A 27,879-nucleotide genomic window follows, 5' to 3' on the forward strand; every position below is an offset into this window, starting at 1 on the left:
CACTAGAAAACCCTAAACACTTACCATACACACAACAGCACAAAGAAGTTACCTTTCCGTGTTTAGGGGCGGTGGATTTTCGAAGGAGACCACCAAAATGGTGGACTGCGCACGGACGGGGGACCTCGCAGGCACGGTTGTGTTCGCAAGGACGGTGGACTTCGTCGTGATGGTGGATTTTCGAAATGGACGATGGACTTCGTGCCTGCGCTATGGACTTCGAAGGGGTGTGGCAGTTCAGAGGTGCGATGGAGCGGTGGAGAACAAAAGTGTTGGTATGGAACCCGTGAAGTTTCTGCAAATGTCTGCGAAGTGAAACTTTTTCCCTCTCTTTTCAATTTCACAAAATGCCCGTTAGTTGACAGCAACACGTGAAAGGGAAACTTAAGTTCAGATTTCTACACTCACGTGCCACTCCACTTGTTTCAATTAAAAAAAAATGAAAAATTTTAATTCCACGTAAAGTAGTCAATTCAGTAGTCAAATTGGGTAGTAAGTGTAACATTTTCCTTATTATTGTTCTATGCTTCCCATGTTTGCATTACTATTTCTCTATCCAACTTCAAAGTAGAGTTGAAACCAGACAAACAAAATTGTAATTATTTTTCTTATAAACTCGAAATGGAAAATGAAACGCGAGCATATGGATAAACCCCATAAACCCCCAAATCCCGAAATGAACCGCAGAAGCTAGCAATGGAACTCTCCATTACGCACACTCCCAATCCTCTTCACTTTTTCTCATCACCACAACTCTCTCCGAACCCCAACGTTTTCACGCTAACCGCACAGCGTGCCCGCAGAAAGCTTCGGTTCCGAGTTTCGGCCACCGCGGAGCCCGATGGGGCGTCGTGGTCGCAGTCGCTGCGGCGTGGGTCGCGGCGGTTCTGGACCAACTTTGGGGAAATGGTGAAGAAAGAGACGGGTCTCGACTTCCAAAACAGCAGCGTGGAGAAGGTTGGCGAGGTTATGAGCGGAGACGAATTGCGAAGGTTTGGGAGTCAGTGGGTGTCTCAGTTTGTCGATTGGAACCGGTGGGAACGCTGGAAGGTAATGCTTTCAATTGCCGCGTTGGGATTGTGTTGTTAATTTGATGCTTATGTTTCTTTTTTATTTTGTTTTCATGTTTTTTTTTTCGGGTTGTGACCTGTGGGTATTAGTGATTTTGTGGATTCTGCATTAGTGATTTGTGGTTTTATTGGAGACGCATTCGGAGATAGGAATCAGAGTGAGTACAAATGGAAAACTTTTGGTTAAAACCAAAGAGAGTGTTGAGTGTTGACTGAGAGTAGAAATTGATTTCCGCGTTTGGTGATGATAGTAAAACTACTGTGGGTACTGACGCAGCAGTGGACTTTGTTACTGGAAATAAGACTCGGCCCAAAAGGATTGCTGATAAACCAATTCTATATAGGGAATAGCTTTTTTGTTTTCATCATGACTTTCCTGTTGGTTATTGGTATTGGTTCTCATTACCTTTCTGTTTTTGCTACCAGTTCTGTTATTCTGTTTCCACGTAATGTGGCACACAATGATTTGTATTGTGAGCCTAGCAAAGTATGTAGTCTTAGTATGACATGAATAAAGCAGGAAGGAATTCAGAGTTGTTTGTTTTTTTGCTGTTTTGGGAGGTTGCCTTTGTCCTCAAATTCAAGGTTTTGCAATGACGCTATCAGATGATGTTTTATGATTTTAATTTTTGGTTTTCATCAATAATCGTAGAAAATATTGTTTTTTGGATCTCAGCGGGAGTGTCAATTTGTCTATTGAAATCGGTGAGGACATTGGGAGGTGACTTGTGCATTGCTTATCGGGATTGTGTTGCTAATTTCATGTTGTGTCTTTTTTTTTTTTTTTACGTTGTTAAATTCGTGTTTTTTCTTTTATTAAGTGTGGGAATGTTGCAGTGGTGTTTTATGATTTTACTTTCTGGTATTGGTGAAGAAGCTTTTGAGAGTAAGAGTCAAAGTGAAGAAAGATAATGTAGACATTTTTTAAATTGCGAGGGAACATTGAAAACTTTTCTGGAACCAAACAGAGTATTGAGTGTGGGTGAATATTGATTTCCATGTTGAATAGTCCATTTCAAATTTTTTTTTCTCATCACTAGTAGTTAGAAAAAAAATATTACTTTTGGCTGTTTTTGCTCGGTGCTTTGAAAACAGGATTGTGAAAATAATGTGACAATTTTGTAATTATAATTTAGAGTTAATTATGTTTTTCTACCTCATTTCCAAAAAAATTCAGTCTTATACCCAACATTTAATAAATGGTCATTTTGATCCCGAAAATTATTCCAAAAACTCATTTAACCAAATCATTTATAAGCAAAAATGGAAAATGTTTCCTCAAACTAGACAGATTGAGGGGGATCAATTTTTAATTTCCACATTCAACTACAACTTGAGAGTGATTGGTCTGTGGCGGTGCCTGCATTTTGGAGGCATTTCTTTTCCTTTACATAGTGTATGGAATAGGACAGGGTTGTGCATATTTTTTGTATGTGTTCCTTTTGTTCTCTTCTGCTGGTATTTAATATTACTTTGTTCTGCAATATTGTATTTTGTTTAATAAATAGTGTTAGGTTAACTACTATATCAGCATTAATGTATTTTTTTTTTTGGGTTAAATTTGTTTTTAGTCTCTAAACTTGAACTCAAAATTGGATTTCGTCTTTGTCCCAAACTTTGATACAATTTGGTCATCAAATTTTAAAAATGAATAGATAAAGTCCTCCTAGCCCAACCGGATTACAGTTTTTGGATGTGTTATACAACATTTCAGATTGACATTTGGGTTATTTATATCATTTGACATGATTCAGTAAACGTCAGCCTAAAACATTGTTTAATAAGTATAAAGTATTAACGTCATTGGGTTAAAATAATTATATTCATTCATTTTTAAAGTTTGAGTACCAAATTGTATCAAAGTTTGAGACATGGATGAAATGCAATTTTGTGTTCAAGTTTTGAGGACTAAAATCATATTTAACTTTTTTATTTTTTCTAAGCATTTTGATTGAAAGAAGTATATACTATTAACACTTTTGGACCAGCATGGTAAAACTGACTGCTTTATCCATAAAAGGGGGCTTTACTTATATTTGTTATTGTTCTCTATTGCTTTCTTTTTAATATAAATTAACTAAAACAATGTTGCTCTCTTGTTACAGAATATCAAAGACTGGGAACCTATGCGAATGGGCACATTTGTTCTGTATATTTTTGTTGTCACATTTGCTTGTAGAGGAGTATATGTTGCTGTTCAAACACCTTTCCTAAATCGCCAGAAAAAAGAATTAGCAGAAGCTTACATGGAAGTGTTAATTCCTGAACCATCCCCTACTAACATCAGAAGGTAAATCAATCCTCCTATATTATCACATTCTTTTGGTACACATGCTCTTGTTTAATATACTTTTGGTTTATCTAATTCTTATTGTCATAATTGTCATAGAAGTACAATTGTTGCCTTCTCAAATTTTATTTGTTGTGAACATATAATAGTTCTTTCACCAGTTTCAGGCTAATATAATATTTTTAATCAATCAAATGAATAAGTTCTTATGCTGCTATAATGTTGACTTTAAATTCACTAAAACTAGACAATGATGACAGTTGAAGCCTATTATACACTGGCTTACTGAACTAAGAGTTTGCTATGCAATTTTGTATATTCGATCAAATCACATGTTTTTCTTTCTGTTCTATTTTTACTCTTCTTTCACCATTGTCATGAAAGCAAGGTAGTCAAATCGAGATCTTATTCAAGATCGGAAAGGAAAATATAAATTGTAGATCAGAAGATCGTAACACGGATTGTAAGATCCTACAAATTTTATTATCACTCAAAACTCATAACTAAACTTAATAATATATGCAATAAAAGAGTACATCATTAGGGGCAAGTGCCAATTTTCTCTTACTACTTTTTTTAATTTTTACCCGTGGCACTTATTGTTTTTTTTAATCTTTCACAATGGCACCTTTTCTCTCTTGTGGAAGAGAGGAAGTCACTTTCTTTTAAAAAATTACTTTTTACCTTTTAGGTCATTGACAACCTTCAGTCACATCTTTTTAGTGTTTGGCTGCAGTTTTAATTGAAGTCATTTTGGGCTTTAAAATGTTTTAAAAAATAGGCTAAAGTATTAGGGTTTAAAACCCAATTCCAACCCATTAAAATGAAACACCTAAAAAAACCCTACAATTGTCTTCTACACACAAACACTTACGAGAGGCAAGCATCCAGGCTACGAGCTGTGAGAAGTGCCATAACAAGTGACATCTGTGTGATGATCCCCGCTGCGACGCTTCGTGAAACTTGCCATTTCCTCACGAGTTGTAAGCTCATACGATCCTTTATGATCCGTAAAAATTGAAACTTTCAAGCAACGCGAGATTAGGGAAGGAGAAGAAGATTGTAAGCTCATACGATCTTACGTGTTGAAATGTGATTTTGACTACCATGCATGAAAGAAATCCAATACCATATAAGCTTAATTTTTTATATGAAAAATTGCTTCATGAGACTTATAGTTAAGGTTTTTTTAATTATCTTGTAGTTTAAATTATGATATTAAACTCTCTATGTATCATGTAGGATCCATGTATTGGCCATTGGAATTCTATCATTTGTATTCTAAGATACCTGAAAAAGGTTTAGGACAAGGTCCTTTATATGACGATAAAGGAATCATTCAAATCTCTTAGTATTGTGATGTTAACTAGGCAGGATCCCCTATTGATAAAGGCTCTATTATGGGATATTGTGTTTTTCTTGGAAGAAATATTGTTCCTTGAAAAAGTAAGAAAAAAAATGTAGTATTCCAATCAACTATTGGAACTGCTGAATATAGGAAAATGATGTCTCTTATCTATGAATTCGTATGGGTGAAACAATTCTTTAAGAGCTTAATTTCTGTGAGATCCGGACTATGAAGGTGTATTGTGATAACCAAGTTGCTCTCCACATTGCTTCCAATCTAGTATTTCCTGAGAGAACTAAACACATAGAAATTGACTATCATTTTATTTAGAAAAAGTTGTTGTGTAAAGAAATTTGCATTGAGTTTGACAGATCAAATGATCAATTTGTAGATGTTTTGGCCAAGTCCTTGAGGGGACCCTTGAGTTTATTTGTACATGCAATTTGTATGCTCAAGCTTAAGGGGGCGTGTGAGGATAAGTATTAAACCTGGGTAGAAAGTAGTTGAATTGGAAACTACAACCTGCTTTACCTTGGTTTCTAGTTGAGACTTTTGATATTTCCTCTTCTCATTGTATCAAAATTCTATCATTATAAACATGAGGTCTTAAGTGTATTCAAGCCCTCTAAGATATATTTTCTCTATTATTAATCTTAAGTGATACTATGTTTTCTTTGAGGGCAATATGATTTCTTGGAAAAGCAAGAAACAAAATCTGGTTGCTTGCTCCACTGTTTAAGCTTAATATAGAGCTATGACATTGCTGACATGTATTGTGATAACTAGGCAACTATTCACATTGCTTGTGTATTTCATGGGAGAACAAGGGAGAAGTTGTCCATGGAAACTTGTAGAGACTTGTCAACTCCAATAATCAACTATCATATATTTTGACTAAGTTCGTGAGAGGAGCTCAAATTCAATGAATAGGTTCTAAGCTTGGTACATGCTACATGTATGCTCCAATTTGAGAAGGAGTGTCAAAATTGCTTAAGTTATGTGAAAGGGTTAGCTTGTTAGGATAGATATACCAATATGTGTAGATCATGGTATTTTTCTGATGTAAGAACCCATATAAATGAATGAATCAACTAGGATATAACTAAGCTCTCTTAGACATTTTTTCATAGGGGTTCCATCTTGCTTTGAATAGCTAGCTATACATGTATTTTCTTCATATTGATCTTAAAATAGATGATCTCTTAGAAATTGTTCTTTTATATTTTCTTCATATTTATATTTTGTAGTTATAAGAATATCTTAATAGAATATGCTATATAAGCATATCTTATTATGTATACAAGAATAAAATTACCTATTACATTTATTTTAATTATATTATGTAAGATGGACTGTGTGGTGTATACCATAGACATAGTTTCAATATCTTATGCATCTATTTTACTGAAAAAAACCTATTTGAAGCCTGAACAAAGAAACCATTTCATGCAATAGAAGTGTTTAGTGTGTTGAATCCATTTAAAAGAGTTTTTGTTCATTTATTTGATTGCAGATTTAAGAAGGGTATGTGGAAGAGGACCATGCCAAAAGGCCTAAAAATGAAAAAGCTTATCGAAAGACCTGATGGAACACTTGTTCATGATACTTCTTATGTTGGAGAGAATGCATGGGAGGATGATCAAGAGGAGCGTGTAAAACAAATTATAGAGGATGATGAAAGGTTAAACAAAGAAGAGAAGAAAGAACTAACAAAAGGCTTGGGCATTTCAGGTTATCTTTGCATAATTTTTTTTCTGTTACCCTTTTACTTTTTGCTTCAATTTGTTCTTTCTTTCTTTTTTGTCATTAGTTTTAGTTTATTTAAGTGAATTGAGAAGTTACGACTTACGAGGACTTGAGAATTAATTTTGCTTACTTCGATGTTTCATTTGATTATTGCTTATAATTTATTTCACCGTTTCTTCTGCATTGAAATAAAATTGTAATAACAGAATGCTTTATAATTTATTTCACTGTTTTTGCATGCAGGTGAGGTTCAATCTGAGGGCACATGGCGTGAAAGACTTCATAAATGGAGAGATATCCTTAGAAAAGAACGTTTTTCCGAGCAATTAGATTCCTTAAGTGCCAAATATGTAGTTGAATTTGACATGAAAGAGGTTGAACAAAGTCTTCGGAAGGATGTAGCAGAAAAGGTGACACCCACTCAGGATACTAGGGCTCTATGGATAGCTAAGAGGTGGTGGCGTTATCGGCCTAAACTTCCTTATACTTATTTCCTCAACAAGCTTGATAATTCTGAGGCAAGTTCAATTTCTATAATCATATTCGTGCTGTGATTTATTTTCTCTTCCCCCTTGGATGTTCATGTATCGTATTCCCATCAATATGTATATTATTATTTATAAATTGGTCATGTTAGTTTTGAGGAACCATATGTATATATATGAAATTTAATGTATTCAAATCCAGTGATGAGTGTAGGCAGTTAGCAAACTAAAGGTAATAAGGGACAAGTATGTCTTATTCATCACTATTAACTATTGAATAGTTGTCTTATTCATTCACTACTAACTATTCATGTATCATATTCCCATCAATATGTATATTATTATTTAAAAATTGGTCATGTTAGTTTTGAGGAAGCATATGTATATATATGAAATTTAATGTATTCAAATCCAGTGATGAGTGTAGGCAGGCAGTTAGCAAACCCAAGGTAATAAGGGACAAGTATGTCTTATTCATCACTATTAACTATTGAATAGTTGTAGTTGATGAATATCTTAATATGCTGGAGATATCACATTGACTAGTAATATTACCCAAATTGTCTATGATGAGTGCTAACAGCACACTCCATGCAACACACCTTCCAAGTTCACTTGTTACTTTTACATGAGATCATGTGACCCCTAATGAGTGCAAAATAGTCATTTGTGGATCTTCTATCATTAGCATATCGACCTCTATCCATATAAACAATTTCTTTACCAGGTAATCTTTTGATGTGTATCAAGATTTGAACCACTAAATTTTGCTAATTATCATGTGGTTTATTTAAAAGTTGACTAACAACATAAACATGAGAGGCAAATGTATAGTCTAGTCATTGTGAGATGATATAATGTTGTAAGTAGGATATTAAATGCATTACTAGAAATTGGTAAATATTAAATGTATTATTAGAAGCTAATAGAAGATTCTAGAGATCTCCTTGTAATTATTACTTTAGGGTTAGAGTTCTCTCTCAATATAGACTAATGTACGGTTTCAAATGAACCAATTGAATAAAAATCTTCTTTCTTTTATGGTTAAAATACTTCGTTGGTCCTCGTTTTTGTTGCAAAATCTCAATTTGGTCCTCGTATTTTTATTAGTTTCAATTAGGTCCTCATTTTTGTAAATTAGTATCAAATAGGTCCTTTCTGTTAGTAGAGAACTAACACCGTTAAGTAGGTGCCACGTGTCAGCTCTTCGTTTTTTTGAATTTTTTTGAATTTTTTTTGAATTTTTTTTAAATTCTTTTTAAATTTTTTAAATTTTTTAAATATTTATGTCACGTGTCAGGTTTGTAGTGTGTCATGTGTCAATCTAATATGGTGACACGTGTCAAATTATTTATGTATCTCAATTTGGTCCTCATATTTGTTAATTTGATTTGATTTTAGTCCTAAATTTTTTTAAAAGATTTTAATTTCATGTGCTCCAAATTTAGAACAAATTTAATTTTTTTATAAATGTAATGATGATACTTTTATTACAAGTGATATTTCTATTACATATTTTTAACAATATTTAATTTATTTAAATTTATATTTTACATTAAACTTTATTTAAATTTTATTTTAAAATTATAAATATATAGATTAATAAATTTATATTCGAAATATTTGTATAATATTCTATATCAACAATATTTTAGAGTTGGCTTAAAAATAACAATTTTATAAAATTCAAATTGAACATTTTTAGAAAAATTTGGGACTAAAATCAAATCAAATTAACAAATATGAGAACTAAATTGAGATTCATACAATAATTTGACATGTGTCACCATATTAAATTTTATTTTAAAATTATAAATATATAGATTAATAAATTTATATTCGAAATATTTGTATAATATTCTATATCAACAATATTTTAGAGTTGGCTTAAAAATAACAATTTTTTAAATTCAAATTGAACATTTTTAGAAAAATTTGGGACTAAAATCAAATCAAATTAACAAATATGAGGACTAAATTGAGATTCATACAATAATTTGACATGTGTCACCATATTAGATTGACACGTGGCACACTACAGACGTGACACATGTCATAAATATTTTTTTAAAAAAAATATTTTTTTATTAAAAAAAAATTAAAAATTTTTAAAAAAATATTCAAAAAAAATTCAAAAAATTCAAAAAAACGAGAAGCTGACACGTGACACTTACTTAACGGTGTTAGTTATCTACTAACGGAAAGGACCTAATTGATACTAATTTACAAAAATGAGGACCTAATTGAGACTAATAAAAATACGAGGACCAAATTGAGATTTTGCAACAAAAACGAGGACCAACGAAGTATTTTAACCTTCTTTTATATTTGTAGAAATAATTAGTATATCTAGGCAATCATTATGTGTAAGCTAGGAGGTTGAGTTTTGGATAACCTCTACCCTAGCACCTAGTTGTAGCCTTTAATGTTTCAACTTCCCTTGTATCTCCTTTATCATTTATATAAATATCAAGAACAGTAGAGGGGTCTGAACAAGCCCTCAAGCATATCTTCTTCTGTTTTAATCTCAACTTGGTATCAGAGCGGGTTAATTCCGCTTTGGTTTCCGTCTGGTCTTGTCCACCGAAAATTGTTGCCGTCGTCTGCCGCCAATAGCCACTGTTCGTTACTGTCTGTAGCTGTCCACTGCTGTTAAACACCATCCAAAGCTACCAGCTGCCACTGTTCACTAAATCGTCGCTGTCTGCCACTGTTCTGCCGTCGTCTGCCTCTGTTCGTTGCCGGCCGCCGTCTCTGGCCACCTCAGTTTTCACCGGCAACCATTGGATCTGGAGCTCCTCTCCGAGCGACAGCCAACCCAACCGGTGCCGGAACCAGCACCCCGTCCACGCGCTGCGTCTTCTTTGTTGCGAACAGGCGTGTGCGGTCCACGCGCCGCCTTCTGCTGCTCGGAATGTCACAGCGCCACCTCTCTTGGTCCGCTGCCGTCAAGATGTGGTTCCTTGGTCAGGGACATCATGGCCATCTTGAGAAAGACGAAAGCCATGTGCCTGAAGAAAAGCCGAACAGTAGAAGCAAGCAGATTTTTAGTTGTGTGCCTTGTTGTTGCAATCCGTGGAGCCAAGACTTTTAATGTCTCTCAGGGCCTTCAAAACATGTCACTCGTTTTGGAAGAGGACTCATAATACATATGCCAACGATATCCAACGCCTATATGATTCGACGAACAAGTTGGCATCTTTGAAAATGACCAACCATGACATGATCTCCTTCATGAATGAAGCACAATCAGCCGTGGAAGACCTGCGGATGTTCCTAGAAGTCAATGCTTCAGATGAAATGAAGAAGCTGGACAAATACTATATGGTGATGATTCTTCGCGCCATTCATCCAGACTTCAATCACATTAGAGATCAACTTCTGACCTCTCATGAGGTCCCTTCCATGGACCCCTTGATCCAACACATGATTCGTGTCCCAAAAGTCCCAACACATTAAACTCTAGAATCTCCTGCTTGAGTAGAATCATCTGTTATGTTCGCAACTCGAGGAAGAGTAAGACGTGGACCTAGAGGAGGTGGACGTGGAGGCCGCAGGCATCCTCAATGCACGTATTGCAAGAGGATGGGTCACACTCAGGAAAACTGTTACTCCTTACATGGTTTTCCTTCCAAAACTGCTAATGTCTCTCAGGCTGATACTACTGAGTCCAAGTTCACTAAGGACGAGTATCAAGAGTACCTACGTCTCAAGTATAACAACTTGACACAGTCATCTCAAGTTCCGAGTACATCAACAACTTGCATCTCTTAATCTATGGAAAGTCACAATTCATGGGTAATTGATTCCGGTGCTTCTAACCACATCTCTGGTAATACCTCTTTGTTCTAAACCATTTCATTTCAAGACAAACCTCATTTTATAACCCTTGCAAATGGCTCTAAAACTTCCTCGAAGGGAGTCGGTTGAGTCATCTTGTCTCCCTCCCTAAATCTAAAATTTGTCCTTTTTGTCCCTAATTGCCCCTTCAATTTAATTTCCTTAAGCCAGTTAACCAAAATGTTAAACTGTTCAGTAACCTTCGATCACAAATCTTTTGTTATACTGGAGCGTGGTTCGGGGGGACAGATTGGAGAAGGATATGAAGCAGGAGGATTATATCATTTTGTATCTCGTCTACGAGTGTCATGTGTTGCAGCCCCTAGTCCTAAAATGTTACATGATCGGCTTGGTCACCCTCATCTGTCCAAATTAAAAAAAATGTGTCCCGAACTTAGTGGTCTCCAGACCTTAGAATGTGAATCATGTCAACTAGGCAAACATGTTAGATCTGCCTTTCCTAAAAGGTCTCATTCACAATGTAATTCTAGTTTTTCTATCATCCATTCTGATATTTGGGTACCTAGTCGTGTTTCGTCTTTTGGTTTTAGGTATTTTGTTACTTTCATTGATGAATTTTCACGATGTACTTGGGTTTATCTTATGAAAGATCATTCTGAATTGTTATCCATCTTCACATCCTTTTAACACGAAATCAAGAATCAATTCGGTCGAGTAATCAAAATCTTAAGAAGTGACAATGCCAAATAGTACTTCTCATCTACTTTGTCTGCGGTTTTAAGTTCACATGGTATCTTGCATCAGTCCACTTGTCCACATACGCCACAACAAAACAGTATAGCAGAAAGAAAAAAATTGACACTTGGTTGAAACTGCTCGTACACTTTTGCTTGGTGCCCACATTCCTGTCCATCATTGGGGAGATGCCCTCCTAACTGCATGTTTTCTTATTAACCGGATGCCATCCTCCTATCTCAATCATAAAGTCCCTTTCCATATCGTTCCAGATAACCCTCTTTTTCGCATTTCTCCTCAGATATTCGGTTGTGTATGTTTTGTTCACGACTTGTCTCCAGGTGTAGATAAGTTTTTTGCTCGTGCTCTCAAATGTGTCTTCTTGGGCTATTCCCGTCTGCAAAAAGGGTATCAATGTTATTCTCCTGAAACCAAGAAATATTACATGTCTGCCAATGTCACATTCTTTGAACAGACCCCTTATTTCTCTTCCTCTGTTCAAGATGCTCATGTCATACAGCAGGTCCTCCCTCTTATTGTGGTTGAGTCTCCTATCTCGGATGTCTCTATCAACCCGAGTCCTAATCAAAGTCCTCCCGAGCCCCATCCCCACCTATTGATACCTTCCCGAGTCCCGGCCTCCAACACAGTACTCCGACGGATAGTCCAATTATCCAAGAATGTGGTGAATCCCCGACTTCAGATCCTTCTCCTTCGTCTCTTGCTCCCATGCCTCTTGATGAAGGTAATTCCAGTTGGCCCATTGCTCTCAAAAGAAGGCTGTTGGTTGTCGATGGGTATATGCAGTTAAGGTTGGCTCTGACGGCCAGGTTTGTAGGCTCAAAGCCCGATTAGTTGCCAAAGGGTACATTCAGATATATGGCCTCGATTATTGTGACACTTTCTCTCCTATGGCGAAAATGACTACTATTCGACTCTTCTTTGCAATGGCCGCCATTCGTCATTGGCCACTTCATCAATTGGATATCAAGAATGCTTTCCTTTATGGTGATCTTGAGGAGGAAGTCTACATGGAGCAACCTTCTGGGTTTGTTGCTCAGGGGGAGTCTGGTATGTGTGCAAATTGCATCGCTCTTTATACGGCCTCAAACAATCACCACGTGCCTGGTTTGGAAAATTCAGCTCCATTGTTCAAAGTTTTGGGTTAAGACGCAATGAGGCAGATCACTCGATCTTTTACTCACATACTTCTCCTGGGAAATGTATCTACCTAATAGTTATTACAGGAAATGATATTGTTGGCATATCTCAATTAAAGGAGCACCTGTGTAGGCATTTTCAAACCAAGGATTTGGGAAGCCTCAAATACTTCTTGGGCATTGAAGTGACACAGTCTAAACATGGCATTGTAATCTCTCAAAGGAAGTATGCTCTTGATATACTACAAGAAACTAGTATGATTGATTGTAAACCAGTAGAGTCCTATAGACCCATATTAAAAGTTAACAATTGGAGGTGAGTTATTCTACAGGAGGCTGGTCGGAAAACTAATTTATCTCACTATTACAAGGCCAGATCTATCCTTTGCAGTTGGAGTGGTTAGTCAGTTTATGCAGTTTCCATGTGTTGGCCATTGGAATTCTATCATCCGCATTCTAAGGTACCTAAAAAAGGCTCCCGGGCAAGGGTTGTTATATGAAGATAGAGGAAGCTTTCATGTCTCTAGATATTGTGATGCGGATTGGGTAGGATCTTCTATGGACAGACGATCTACTACTGGATACTGTGTTTTCCTGGGAGGTAATATTATTTCATGGGAAAGTAAGAAGCATAGTGTAGTGGCTAGATCGACAGCTGAAGTTGAATATAGAGCCATGACATCACTAACATGTGAACTTATATGGGTGAAGCAATTTCTTCAAGAACTTAATTTTTGTGACATCTAGACTATGAAGATGTATTGCGATAATCAATCTGCTCGCCACATTGCATAAAATCCAGTGTTTCACGAGAGAACAAAACATATAGAAATAGACTGCCATTTTGGTCGTGAAAAGTTGTTGAAAAAGGAAATATGTACTGAGTTTGTGGGATCGAATGAACAACTCGCATATATGTTGACCAAGTCATTAAGGGGACCTCAGATTGAGTTTATTTGTTCCAAGCTTGGTACATATAATTTGTATGCTCCAGCTTGAGGGGGAGTGTAGAAATAATTAGTATATCTAGGCAATCAGTGTGTTTAAGCTAGGAGGTTGAGTGTTGGATAACCTCTACCCTAGCACCTAGTTGTAGTCTTTAATGTTTCAATTTCCCTTGTATCTCCTTTATCATTTATATAAATATCAAGAACAGTAGAGGGGACTGAACAAGCCCTCAAGCATATCTTCTTCTGTTTTAATCTCAACTATATTAATTCTTTCTAGTTATAATTTCCGAACTAATTGGCTCTTCCTGGCTTGGTTGAAGCTCAACATTTGGGTACAAAAAAGTATCAGCAAGTTTACAAGCATCCTTGTTTCATTTAAAATATCAAAACATATATCCTTTGAAAAGTTTCAATAACCATTTTTGATTGGGCTACTTCGACTGTATAAAGGAGGATTACATGAGTTGTGTGATTGTGACACATTCTCTTTGTAAGTGGATTTAGCTTAATCCTACAATTGGTTTTTAAGGTTTGATTTTTCCCTCGTAATCTATTTTATTCACATCTCTAAATGGTGCAAGATCTCCAACACATTCAATCTTCACTTATAAAAAAAGGAAAATGAGGAATACATGAAGGAAACATATCCTGACTGTCACAACTTGACATTCTCCTGCAAGGACAGAAAAATGAAACTCTGCAGTTACACTGCAAATATGATCCAAATAAAATTCCTTATTAAATGTAACCTGTGGCAGAAACCATATTGACTGTGTTCTGAGAGTTGACCGTGTTTGACCTGATGCACTGTGTCGTACACATGTCATATGTGTCTTCGTGTCGGAAACGCTTCTTCTGAAGCGGGGAAGGGTAGGATGGGAGCCATATCCGAGTTTCATAGATCTTGACTACCTTGATAGTCATTTATTAGAAATCTTTGAAGCTCAGACATGCATCTTTAATGGTGTGCCCCTGACACGTATTAAACATTCACAAGTGTATGACACATACCAAACACTGCTGAAATGTCCGGTTTTGAAAAACAGTTTTTTTTTGGGCTCTAATACGGCTTTGACACAATGTTAATGAGGGTAGACCTGATGATTTTAATAATAAGTTAAAATTTTAGAAACTTACTGTGTAAGTTTCTATTACAATTGTAGAAATAAGGAACATATCGCATATAATCATGGATATTTAGATTGTTATGTATTAATAGGAATATTTTTATCTATTCTCCTATCATATCTTTATTTAGATTGTTATGTATTTAGATTGTCTTTATATAAATATCGGCTAGAGTGTTTTTTTTCAATGATGATGATGATGAAGAAAAGGGTGAAATGTCTTGAATGAATTCTATTTTGTCTTTACTTTTTGGACTTTAGATTGATGGATTAGATTCTTTTTTTGTGTTCGGTAACAATATGTTCAAATTGTTATATTTGATGAAGTTTTTTTATAGATGATTTTGGTGATATGATGGGAATGCAATTTTTGGAATCAAATTAGTAAGTGGGGGCTATAAATATGAATGTTGTAGTACAGCCTCTCTGTTTTTCATACTATGATGTGAACTCCTTATGTATAGTTATATTTTATGTACATCAGTCTTTTGACAAGTTAGGTCAGGTGGCAGTTGCTGAGCTATATTCTTTTTGACAGGTAGCAGCTGTTGTCTTTACTGAAGATTTGAAAAAATTGTATGTGACAATGAAAGAAGGTTTTCCATTGGAATTTGTCGTAAGTTACTTCAAAATTGTTACTGGTGATCAGAAATCTCAAATCTCTCTCCAAGGTTCTCCAGCTGGTGTCCTTTCATGGACATGCAATTGATTAACATAGCTCTTATTTGGTAGGTTGATATCCCTCTCGATCCTCATCTGTTTGAGATTATTACAAGTTCTGGAGCTGAAGTAGATCTCCTTCAGAAGCGACAGATCCATTATTTTATGAAGGTTGTGATTGCTTTAGTACCTGGAATACTGATTCTCTGGCTTATAAGGGAGTCTGTGATGCTTCTACTCATCACTTCCAAGAAGTTTCTTTACAAGAAGTATAATCAACTCATTGATATGGCCCGAGCAGAAAATTTTATTATGGTAAACTTTTGATATCCTATATTCTGTGGGAAATAGACCACAAAACTAAAATTACAGCATAAAGGTTGTTTTTTCCACGTAATGAAAACAATGTATTTTCTGTTTAGTCATTGAATTATTCTTGTAAATGAGATCGCTATGTGTCAATTTTTTAGTGAAAAGGCATTCCATTTTGAAAGAAAAAGCTATGTAAACTTAACCTTATTCCATTATTTTGATGGATTGATAGTTAAATTCTTCCGTTCTTTGGTTTTGGAGGAGACACATGTTTTACTTGAAATACAGTCAGTAATGTAGTAATGCTTTCCTCCCGTGATGTTGAAGGCTTATTATGTACAAATTGAATCCCGTATGTGCATCAAATTTTGTAATTGATTTTACCTTGCTCCTTTTCTACTAGATTTTGTTACTAGTTATGTTGCTCTATTTTCAGCCAGTTGGAGATGTTGGTGAAACAAAGTCAATGTACAAGGAAGTTGTGTTGGGGGGTGACGTTTGGGATCTTCTTGATGAGTTAATGATCTATATGGGAAATCCTATGCAGTTCTATGAAAGGGGTGTGCAGTTTGTTCGGGTAAAACATTTGATAATTTCAAAGCCAGTAATCCTCCTCATGGCTATAAATGTTATAATTGACATGAAATGAGGTAAGTTGTTTGATGAGAGCACATTGCAGGGTGTTCTACTTTCTGGACCTCCAGGAACAGGAAAAACATTGTTTGCCAGGACACTTGCAAAAGAAAGTGGATTACCTTTTGTATTTGCTTCGGGTGCTGAGTTCACTGATAGTGAAAGAAGTGGTGCATCTAGGATAAATGAGATGTTTTCCATTGCTAGGAGAAATGTAAGCAATTAAAACCTGGCTACCTCTAATATCAAATACAAGTTAAAATGGCAATCATGGTCTGATTTAAAGTTCTGTTGCTTGCACTTGGTTTGATATGCTCATTCAAGGAAATTGATCGATTTTTACAATTGGTCAGATAGAAATCAGATGTTTTTGCTTGTAGCTTTGCCACAATTTTTTGGTAAAACATGAATATACTCTTGTTTTTTATGCTCTTTAACTATCATATTCCAAACTATTTGTCCTTAATTCAGTCCACTTAATCCTTGTGGCTGAGATCGGTCTTGTTAGGTACTGAATAAATAGGAAAATGAAAATCCTTATGATTAAGAAAATGTGTAGAATTTAGTAATTTTTAAATTGTAATATCTATTAGTAATTTAGTGTAAATTCTTGATGGGGGATCTTATTTCTGTAAACCAATTTCAATTTCTCAGATTCAAGAGGGCAGTTTGTCTTTTTTCTTCAAAGTATGTTGCTTCAATTCCATTATATTTACTGGGGTGCTTTAACATGTGGAAAACCATATTCTGGTGACCCAAATCTTCACTGCCTGGTTTATTTGTGGCCTATGGTGGTTGGCAGAAAGACTGTCATGCATCACACTTAGCAACATATTTTTATAGTTCTGTGTATTTGTCATGGTTTGCTTTCCTGATCTGGGTATTCCTTAGCCTCCATCTTTTTGTACTGTTTTCTCTTTCTAATTCTTTTAGAATTCATTAATAAAATTAAATACATGTTGGAAAATACATTTATATTGAGATAATTTTTGGGAGGGTTTTACCCTCTGAAAGTGAATGGTGATTTGAGGTTACAAATGCTCATTTTTTATCCTGCAGGCACCTTGTTTTGTATTTGTAGATGAAATAGATGCTATTGCTGGAAGACATGCTAGGAAGGATCCTCGGAGAAGGGCAACTTTTGAGGCTCTTATTGCACAGCTTGATGGGGAGTAAGTTATCAATTTATAAAAGGGGGGTTGTTTAACTCTTGAAAATTTACATTATCTAAATCAGAATCTAAAATTAGCTTGAGTTAATATTATGCGTTGGACATATGAAAACATTATATTAAGGTTTTATAATCATTATTTTCCTTGATCAATTAGCCTTAATTAATATAGGTCAATGCTTATAGCCTACTTTTATTTCATATAGCTTTACTTTTTTATATTTTTGTAATTGTTATTGTTGAATATATAATATTCAACTACTTTTCGCCTGTCATGGTATCTGCTATATCATAGCAGATTTTCAGCTTTCTGTGATCTGCTATTGACAACATTGTACATATGTTCTTGCTTTTGGGGGTATCGTTAAATATGATTTTAGTATATGTAAATACGGAAATATGTAAATTTTCGAATTTTTGAAATCAGGGATTGATATATTCTTTGTATCATTAGTTACCCACACATTCATTTAAACACTTTTTATAATACTTATGTACATATTGCTATATAAGTCAGGTCTGTGTTGAAGAACTATATATTATTTGCCAACTATTGAATATAGAGAAAATAGGGATTGAGATTAATCTCCCTTGTGTAGAAAATACACATAGGGACTGTATTTATAATAAAGAACATATGGGCTAAGTCCAAAATACATATGAAGAATAATAATAATAGAAACAGAAATAAGATATTAAAGATATCTTAACACCAACTATTAATATATGCACTTATATGTGGCCATAATTTAATTTCTGGTTTTTTTTCCATATATATTATTTTATTTTTCTTGTTGGTGATTCTATTTTCATCTATTTATGAGATTAGGAAGGAAAAAACTGGAGTTGACCGTGTATCTCTCAGACAAGCTATCATATTCATCTGTGCTACAAATAGGCCAGATGAATTAGATCCTGAGTTTGTTCGTCCTGGCCGTATTGATCGTCGTCTGTACATTGGTTTGCCTGATGCAAAGCAGAGAATCCAAATTTTTGGTGTGCACAGTTCTGGAAAGCAATTGGCCGAAGATGTGAATTTTGAAGAGGTACATAGTTCAATTGAGAAATATATAGTTTAAGTAAATAAACATAGGCTAATGAAGTCAAAAGGCTGCTTGTGGGTAAAATAGACTTTAATAATTATGGTATGTGAAAGATAAGGACGTGGCATTTTTAGAAACAGGCTACTGTGTAGTACACATTGTAGAATTGGCAGATATCTCTTAAGGATTACAATATTCACTGCTTAAATTACGAGTCATTACTTGGTACCAGATTCATTTTCTAATCAAATTTCGTGATGATCAGAAGTAGACTCTGCTTCAATAATATCTCCGTAGCAATTGGCATTAAGTTGGCCTGCATTTTTATCATATTTGTGTCTTCCTATTCGTTTTTTAATTCTTGTTAGAATGTGAGACTTGATCTTCTTTGAGCTAAATGTGGTTGCTCTCTCTGTGTCTCAACAGCTTGTCTTCCGTACTGTTGGATTCTCTGGAGCAGATATAAGAAACCTTGTTAATGAATCAGCAATAATGTCGGTAGGTATTGAACTTCAAATATCGGTTTTGGCTCTGAATACTTGTTGTATAAGATACCCTTACCTTGGTACCTTTTAATATCATTTTTAACATAATAAACTAAATAGTAATAGTAATAATAATATAAATAGTCTTAAAAATATAAAAAAAGTATTTAAAGAATAGTATATAATATGGTAAACTAATTAAGACATAATACATATAAGAAATTAAAATAATACAAATACTACTACTAATAATAATAAATATTATTCAAGATCGCACACATGCATTTACTAGAGATGCAACCTAATTATAGTATCTAAGTTAAGGTAACAAACTTTTACTTTCTTTTGTCAGTTATATGATGCTTAACTTGCTTATTGGAGTCCAAATCACAACTGAATTCAAATAATTTCACCCTCAAAGGTGAGCCTTTTCCACGTTTAAAGATTGCCTTCTAGCAGAACCATTTCTTATCCACAATCATGAGTTCTTGGTGACCCTTACTTGAAGCACTATTCACCTTAACTAGGGACAGAGGGAGGGGGTGACATGGGGGTGCAGTGGTCACCCTAATTTTGATCCCGTCTAAAATTTATACAACAATGTTGGTCACCCTGAAAACGAAAAGAATATGTTGGTCCCCCTTACCACAATTGTTTGGGTCCGCTATTGACCTCAATGAGACACAATGCATGAATTCCTGCAAGGAAGACTTTAGATACAAAGGATCTACTACAGACCTAGGATTCATCATCAGCTCAATCGTACTATTTTCAGCTGATCACCAATGATCAGTTCCAATACTACTTGCTGAGAGATTTTCATCAATAAGGCACAAGCCAATCCATTAAGAGAACTTAACCCCACACTCAATCCAGTGTTGCTAACTCTACATTCAAGATGTTTAGTCTTTGACATAAAAGTGGCGTGTTTGAAATCTTTCATTGTCTAGAGATATGATCAAGTTATAGAAAGTAATTTGGAGGTAATCTTTACTTTACAAGTAAGTTTTGTATGATTGAGATAGACCTAACCCAAATTTTAAGTCTTCTAATGATAGATATCTACAGCACAAATTGAGGAGTATTTATAATTAAGGAAAACAATTAGAATCATGAATTGATCTATGGAATCAGAATTATGCAATATGTTTGGGAAAAAGGAAATTTGATCTAAATACACTAAAAAAGAAAGAATGTCAATGGAGAGAGAACGAGAGATACACAATGCTGAATCTGAAATTGTATTTTTCATAAAGAAAATATACAATCTTAAATACAACATCTATTTGTAATACACATTACAAGTAATTAACAGCAGACTAGCCACCTAACTAACAGATAGCGCTATCTGAACTAATTGAATTATCACAACGGTAAGTAGATGTTTCTATTTCCTTTTTTCGACTTTTAGTGCCAGCATTTACAGAATAGATCATTTCCTGATATTCATGCATATATTATTGTGCATAATTAATCTCCCCTTCCTACTTATAATCCCTCATTATCCATTTCAGATCAGGGAAAATATTCTTTTCCAAAATGCAATTGACATCATATTGTCAAGTAATGCATGTACTGCTAATCTAGATATTAATATTTTACGTGGTAGAAATGGTTGTCATATTCTATTTGTATGATTTGAAATCCTTATGTAACAATCTATATCTTGTATGCATTTTTGGTTACGATGACCTTTTTTCTTGTTCATCTAGTAGTATGCTGTAGTAAAACATGAAGTGTTTTAGTCATACAGAGTTGTTGGTTTCAGGTGAGAAAAGGGCATTCCAAAATTTTCCAGCAAGATATTATTGATGTATTGGATAAACAACTGCTTGAGGGTATGGGTGTCCTTCTGACAGAGGAAGAACAACAAAAATGTGAACAAAGGGTATGCCTATCTTTGATTTTCTTACTGTGGATCTGACATAGTAGACCATTTTGTATTTAATTTATTTCTGTACAATAGGTATCTCTGGAAAAGAAGAGATTGCTTGCTGTTCATGAAGCTGGGCATGTGGTGCTTGCTCACTTATTTCCTAGATTTGATTGGCATGCATTTTCACAGCTCCTGCCTGGGGGCAAGGTATGGGCATCATGTAATTGCAATATGCTAAATGATGATATTTGATTATTACTATTATTATTTTGCTAAATGATGATATTTGATATTCCAATTAAGTAGGAGACTGCAATATCTGTATTCTATCCTCGAGAAGATATGGTAGACCAAGGTTATACAACATTTGGTTACATGATGATGCAAATGGTAGTGGCTCATGGTGGTCGATGTGCTGAACGTATTGTATTTGGGGATGATATAAGTGATGGAGGAAGTGATGATCTTGAGAAGATAACAAAGGTAATTAAAATACCATTTCAGTATATATATTTGCTGCCTCAAGCAATTGTTAAATACTACAAATATAAGATATTAGTACTATGGTCATATAAATTTTTGGTTTTAATTATTTTTCTTATTGGTGAAATTTGTTTCCAGATTGCTAGGGAGATGGTAATCAGCCCTCAAAATAAGAAGTTGGGTTTAATCGGTTTAACAAAAAGGGTTGGTTTAATTGATCGACCTGACAACCCGGATGGAGAGTTGATAAGATATAGAGTATAATCCTTCTTTGAAGCTGCAAATATATATTTTGGGTTTACCTTTCTCTGTAATATGATAGTGACTAATTTTTTTCCTTCATTTGTTCTTAGTGGGACGACCCTCATGTAATTCCTGCTGATATGACGCTAGAGGTGTCCGAGCTTTTTACAAGGGAGTTGACGAGGGTAATTCTGTTTTGTTCTCGCTCCATCTTTATTTTTTGGCATTTGATGAGGATAATAAAGGCTTGTGCTTATGAACTGGTGTTTCATGTTGAACAATTGGGACAAAAGTGATGACAATATGAACATGGCATTTTTGTATACATGGTGAAGAGAGAGCTAGTTGTGAGGGGCCTTTTGGTTTTCATGTTAAATAATCAACAAGGAAATAAATATTATGAAATTGATAAAATTTTATATTGTGACAGTACATCGAAGAAACTGAAGAACTTGCAATGAATGCTTTAAGGAATAATAGGCACATTTTGGACTTGATTGCAAAGGAACTACTGGAGAGGTCAAGAGTAACTGGATTGGTATGCTATACTCCTATTTCTGTTGTCATTTTCGTTTTACTTTTTTCATTGGAGAGGGTAGTGGTTAAAGTATAATTAACTTGTTTTATGTTTGATATTTCAGTATTCTATAATGTATTTACCTGAAAAATATCTGTTTCCTCATGTTGAGTATTGAGAAAAAATGTATAGGGTTAATCTCCCTTGCGTCTAAAATACATATAGGGTGAATGTATTTATTATAAAGAGTAATACAAGTATATATGACAACCAAACATAAATATGGTAAATAGAAGATATTGTAATAAACAATATCAACAATATCTACCAATATCAAATAATGTCGATTTTCCCTAATAAATAATAGACACTATGCTTCCCTAATTAACGCAATTTATCTAACACCTCACATGCTTGAAATTGTTCCATAGAGGCTGTGAGGATAGTTTTCTGTTCCACATTTTCTCCCGTACGAGAGAGCCGTTTGGGCTTAAAGTGTGGTTTATTCACCTATTATACCTCGTGGATTGAATTTAGATATGTGGAATGGAAATAGACTGGCTGTTTTAATCAGAGTAGATATGATAAAACCCAAGTTTAAGGTGTATTTTTTTGGAGACAGAAGAGAAGTATGGCACTTGATCATCAGAATAAGGAGAGATAGTTGGGGGCCAAACTGGCTGCTGACCTGGCAGAGAAGTGGCGATGGCGAGGGAGAGAAAAAGTATAAATAGGTGGTTGTAGGGAGAGGGGGGTAGGGAGGAATTATTTGGGAATTGGGCACTCTCTAATTTGACTTGTTATCTTTCTTATCTTCTGCAATTGCTAATTGTATTTCCAGTTCTGAATCTCGTTGATTTTTGGCTGGAACCTTGTTATTAATACAGTTAGAGTTGGTTGTTCTCTCATACTTTCCTGGTATTTAGAGCATTTGATTATGGTAACTTGAATGGCCTCTACATGCATCACTATGGAGTCTAAAGTTGAAGAGTTGAGAGGAGAGTCAATGGTAGCTGAATAAGATTAAGCAGTTGCTGAAAGAGAGAGGAAGAACCTGTCAGATTTCATCTTAAAACCATCTAACATTAAGTAAATTTGCGCTCCATGAGTTGAAGCATGCAATGTGGTACTTCCCAACGCTCACTCCATTGATGTCTATCTAACCAAGCTAGCCTACCAGAATACTTATCAGGATGAGTAATAGGATCTGGTATCATGTCAAATTTTATCTTAAAGCCAATTGGCATTAGTAAAGTTGCACGGCAGATATTTATTTAGTAAATGAATCAATACTATAAATAGAGGAGATTTAATATCCTCTAATAATAAAGATATTATGCACGAATAAATAAGAATGATCCTACTAAATCATATATAATGTAGATGTACCTGATTATATAGGATCTGTTGCTTATTTCTATCATTGTACTTTTTTTATGGCATTAAGATCTACAGCAAAGGGGAAGAGACCCACAAGGAACACCCTAGGTTGGTGCTACAAATCCTTGAAGAAATCTATTGTTTGCTAATAAGAAGTGTGGTTTTGGCCTAAGGTAACTCAGAATATTTGGGTCATATTTCATAGAAAGTTGTCAACCAAGATCCAAACAAAATAAGAGCCATGATACTGTGGCCCATTCCTTGTGATCCAAAGATACTGAGGTGATTTCTGGGGTTAACAGGCTACTAAGAAAATTTGTGAAGAACTATGGGAAGATTGCTTGGCCTCTTGCTCAACATTTAATTGGGGAAACGAGGTTCAAGAGGATTTTTAGCATCTCAAAAGGAAATGATTACTGTTTTGGTATTAGCAGTCCCAAACTTTGAGAGGATTTACTATTGAATCTGATCAAGATAAGGCATAGCTGCTACACTTTTGCAAGAAGGGCATCCAGCTCAAAGTAAATCAGTATATGAACGAGAGTTGATGGCAATTGTACTAGCTATCGGTAAATGGAGGAACTATCTTCTGGGGAGGTACTTTGTACTACACAGACTATAAAAACGTGAGGTTTTTGACAGTTTTGAGGGTCATGAGAGAAGAGCAACAGAAATGGGTTTCTTGGTTGGATTTGATTTCGAAATTAAATATAAGTCTGGGAAGGAGAAGGGAGCTGTTAATGCTCTCTTGGGGAACCTGCAGTACTTAGCTTTGTCCATGGTTTACTGTCAGGATTGGGATAGACTAGAAGAGGATGTTCAGAGGGAGGATGAGAATTAGAGTTGGTTCATTTTGGCTGGAGCTCTTTTGTTAGTGCAATTAGAGTTGGTTGTTCTATCATATTTTCCTCGTTCTTATCAGTATTCAGTCAAAGTTTGGTCACTTGGTCTCGAGTTTCCTATTCAAAGCCTATTCTTCTGCTCTTTGCTGCTTGTGGCTGACATAATTATCTTTTCCTTTTCCTCCTTTTATGTAAGTTTTTGGTTATGTTTTTCTTTTTACATATCTTCTATTTTATGCATCTGTAGGAAGTTCAAGAAAAATTGAAGCAACATTCTCCCGTAATGTTTGAGGACTTTGCGAAGCCATTCCAAATAAACCCAGATGAGGTACTTTCTTTCCTATTCCCTTTAGCTTAATGTGGTCAAAGTGTGATTGGATATCGTTCAACAATGTTAAATATTGTCGCAATAGCACGCATACGATGATATAGCAGCCGAATTGCAGGACTCTAGCCATTTATTATTATTATTATTGTTGTTATTGTACAAAATTAATTTATTGTTGGAGAGGTCGAAAGGTGATTTGCTTCTATTGTTAATTATTCTTTCTCACTCTCTACTGCCTTTATCTGTTAATATTAGCTGCCACTATTCACTTTATATTTTTGCATTGGTATTTTATCAACAATTTTAATAAATTCTAATATTATTTTGGAAATTGAACTTAAGGGCTAATTCAACTCCACTAAGTCGATATCTGATTTGTAAGGAGAGAACTCTCCAAACTTCATAAGATCTATTTAAGCTATATCTCTAGCTTATGTGAAACTAAACACTAACCCTTGAGGCTGCAATTAAGCATTCCTAAATGATTTGCTACTTAGGTAGTCCCTAAAGGGCTGCAACTACAGTTATTAAGCATTCCTCCTTAGGTATGACTGCAATTGAGACAACTTGCCAACATGCAAATTGGGAAGCATTGTACAATTTCTTGGCTTATTCTTCCTCTAGAATATTAATTTTTGGAAGCGTATATGATTGTTCAGTAGGAATTCCCACCAATAGTTAATTTTGAGTGTTAAAGATCCCACATCAAATAAAGCCAATTTATAATATATGAATGGATACAAACCTCACTATGTAAGGTGATTTTCTAAAATTGAGTTAGACTTAAAATTCATTTTCTAAAATAATAGGAGAATCTATCATAGAGAAGTTTTTTGAGCCTATTATGCCACCTGCTACTAGGCCACAATCACACACCCACATATATGTATTCTCATGCTCGAGGTTCTCAGTATAATTGGGTGTGTTAGATTCCTATGTCAACTAAAGATGAAGTTAAATTATAGTATATAAGTAAGTGCAAAACGTACTTTACAAGCTGAACAAGCTGTTTTTGTGAGAGTTAGACTTAAAATCTATTTTCCAAGAGAGAACCACGTAAGAGGAGAAAGCATTCTTAGGTTTTAGAGTCGAAAAGGGGATGGAGGAGATAGTTAAGGTCGCAACTTCAAGTACATGGGAGGTTAGATAGTGATCTCGAGAACTGTATAATATTGGGCCTATGTCTGGTGTAACGTTCCATACTGCACCAGAGGCAGTTTCTTGAGTGAAGGTTAGGGATTACATTGAGTTAGAATCCTTAATTATGACCTAGCCTACGTTACCGGTGGACCTGACTTGGGGTTTTTAAAGACTTTGAAACAGTTTTTGTTTGATAAGTTAGGCTTTGGGTTATTACAAATAGCTTTTCAGGCCTAATAGGCTAGTCTATTTGGGTAACTATAAACAATATAATAATATCATTATTTACGCCAATACAGTTTATATGTACTATTTTATTAAATTTTTAAGGTATTATTTTAAAATGATTTATTTGTTTAATTGAAATGCTTAAGCCTATTATTAACTTACATATAAGGTCAGATCCATCAACTTATTTGGAGGTAGGAGTTTTTTTGCCCAAGAGGCTCTATTACAAAGTTCTTAAATAGGTTTACAAAGTCAAACTCTAAAAAATGATCTCTTTTAAGTAAATAATCCAGACAGAGAATCAAGCCCTGTAATGCTTAGCTTATCCCAGCCTATTACCTCCTATAATTTAAGGGTTTCCATTTCTGGATCAGTTCCTGTAGTTTTCTCCTTGCTTTTCACTTTCCTCCAAACAATGCAATAATTATAATTTTATGGATGCAGGAGGGACCATTACCGCATAATGATAGAATACGGTATCACTTACCCGACTTATATCCTGCTCCTCTCCATAGATGTTGACACACTCAGGTATTCCTGTTACAACCTCAGTTGCCACAGTTATAATTGGTGACAGAGAAATGAGTTTGGTGCGGTAACTTCTTTATACCATGCCTCATTCATTGGACAAGAAGGGAATCAGAAAGAACACAGTGAAGTAATGAATTCTTTATGATGCCTATTCATTTTACTCTTCCATTGGCCGCTGATACATGTAATTTAGTGAATTCTTTATGATGGTAAGCATTGGAGATTTTTCCACAAAAGTAAGTTAGGGGAAGGGGTAGATTCGCTGTCACAATGCTGAAATTCTTTTTTCAGTTTTTGGGGTTGTACAAAATTATGTATGGATGGGGATCAAGTTTTTAGCTCTCAAATTTGAAGCTGAATTTTGTACGTTTGTGAGTATGCTCACTGAATCTAGTGAACTCAATGGTTTGCAATTTTGTAAAATCTAAAGCATCGACAGGATAACATTTCACACACAGAAAAAAGAAATTGTTAGAATTATTTGTTTCTTGGTTAGAATTTTTGTAAGAATCTTACCAAATATTTTCTAGTGTAAGATATTGATCTTGTTTCCTCGCTTTTGTATGTAAGATGTTTTCTTATTCTCGTTGTTTTTTAGGATTTTTTTATTGTATTTTCCTATTTCTTCATGACTTGTTTCTTAATTAGTTTGATTATATAATTATTAAAAGGACTATAATTACAAAATAGACCATGCTCCTCAGGCCCTATCTCAATATAAACTCAGATGAAATATAAAGAATTATATTTCTTGTGTTTAAACATATGAATTATAATTTATAAACAGAGAATATATATCTAGTAACAGAATCAATATTATTTGGTAAAATGTCAGCTGTTGTGAAACAAAACAAGGAGGATATGACTAGTACAAGAGAATAAAAAAAGCTATTGCTTCCTGAATGTTTTGAATGCGCATAATGTTATGAATATTTTGTCCTTTGAATATTATGTTTAAAGCATGTGCTTTGATGAATTCTCAAACATCATTTGTGCTAATGTTTACTTAATTTATCTGATTGGAATGAACAAGTCATATCTTATTTCGGTGTTATGTATATTAATCTCGCTATATTGGAATAAAGACATGTTATTAGTGACTATAATAGTAATGAACAAAAAATCATTATAAAACTTGAAAAAATCAAATAGACTTAGCTTAAGGATGATTTTCTCCAACAATATTAAGATGATTCTTCCAAATAACTCTCTTATTAGGACATTAAGTCTCTTATTAGGACATTAATGAGGACATTCACTACACATTATGCATAAGTATGTTATTGATATGATAA

The 27,879-nt window shown here is 34.6% G+C and overlaps 1 protein-coding gene across 1 annotated transcript; it reads left to right on the forward strand.

Annotated features, from left to right (window-relative positions):
- Positions 1 to 597: 597 nt before the first annotated feature.
- Positions 598 to 27,165, forward strand: FTSH12 (FTSH protease 12). The gene is made up of 19 exons (XM_085668843.1): positions 598 to 1,050; positions 3,176 to 3,360; positions 6,222 to 6,439; positions 6,698 to 6,976; positions 15,255 to 15,328; positions 15,445 to 15,687; positions 16,121 to 16,261; positions 16,364 to 16,531; positions 17,377 to 17,489; positions 18,318 to 18,534; positions 18,958 to 19,029; positions 20,785 to 20,904; positions 20,983 to 21,099; positions 21,199 to 21,375; positions 21,514 to 21,633; positions 21,729 to 21,803; positions 22,049 to 22,156; positions 24,605 to 24,685; positions 26,498 to 27,165. Exons 1-19 carry the CDS (start codon positions 697 to 699, stop codon positions 26,573 to 26,575), a joined length of 2,940 nt encoding a protein of 979 aa, XP_085524969.1. The 5' UTR covers positions 598 to 696; the 3' UTR covers positions 26,576 to 27,165.
- The last annotated feature ends 714 nt before the right edge of the window (positions 27,166 to 27,879 follow it).

This window comes from Vigna unguiculata, chromosome 11, assembly GCF_037176805.1.
Source record: "Vigna unguiculata cultivar grain cowpea cultivar isolate G323 ecotype 2 chromosome 11, ASM3717680v1, whole genome shotgun sequence".
In the NCBI taxonomy this organism is placed as follows: Eukaryota; Viridiplantae; Streptophyta; class Magnoliopsida; order Fabales; family Fabaceae; genus Vigna; species Vigna unguiculata.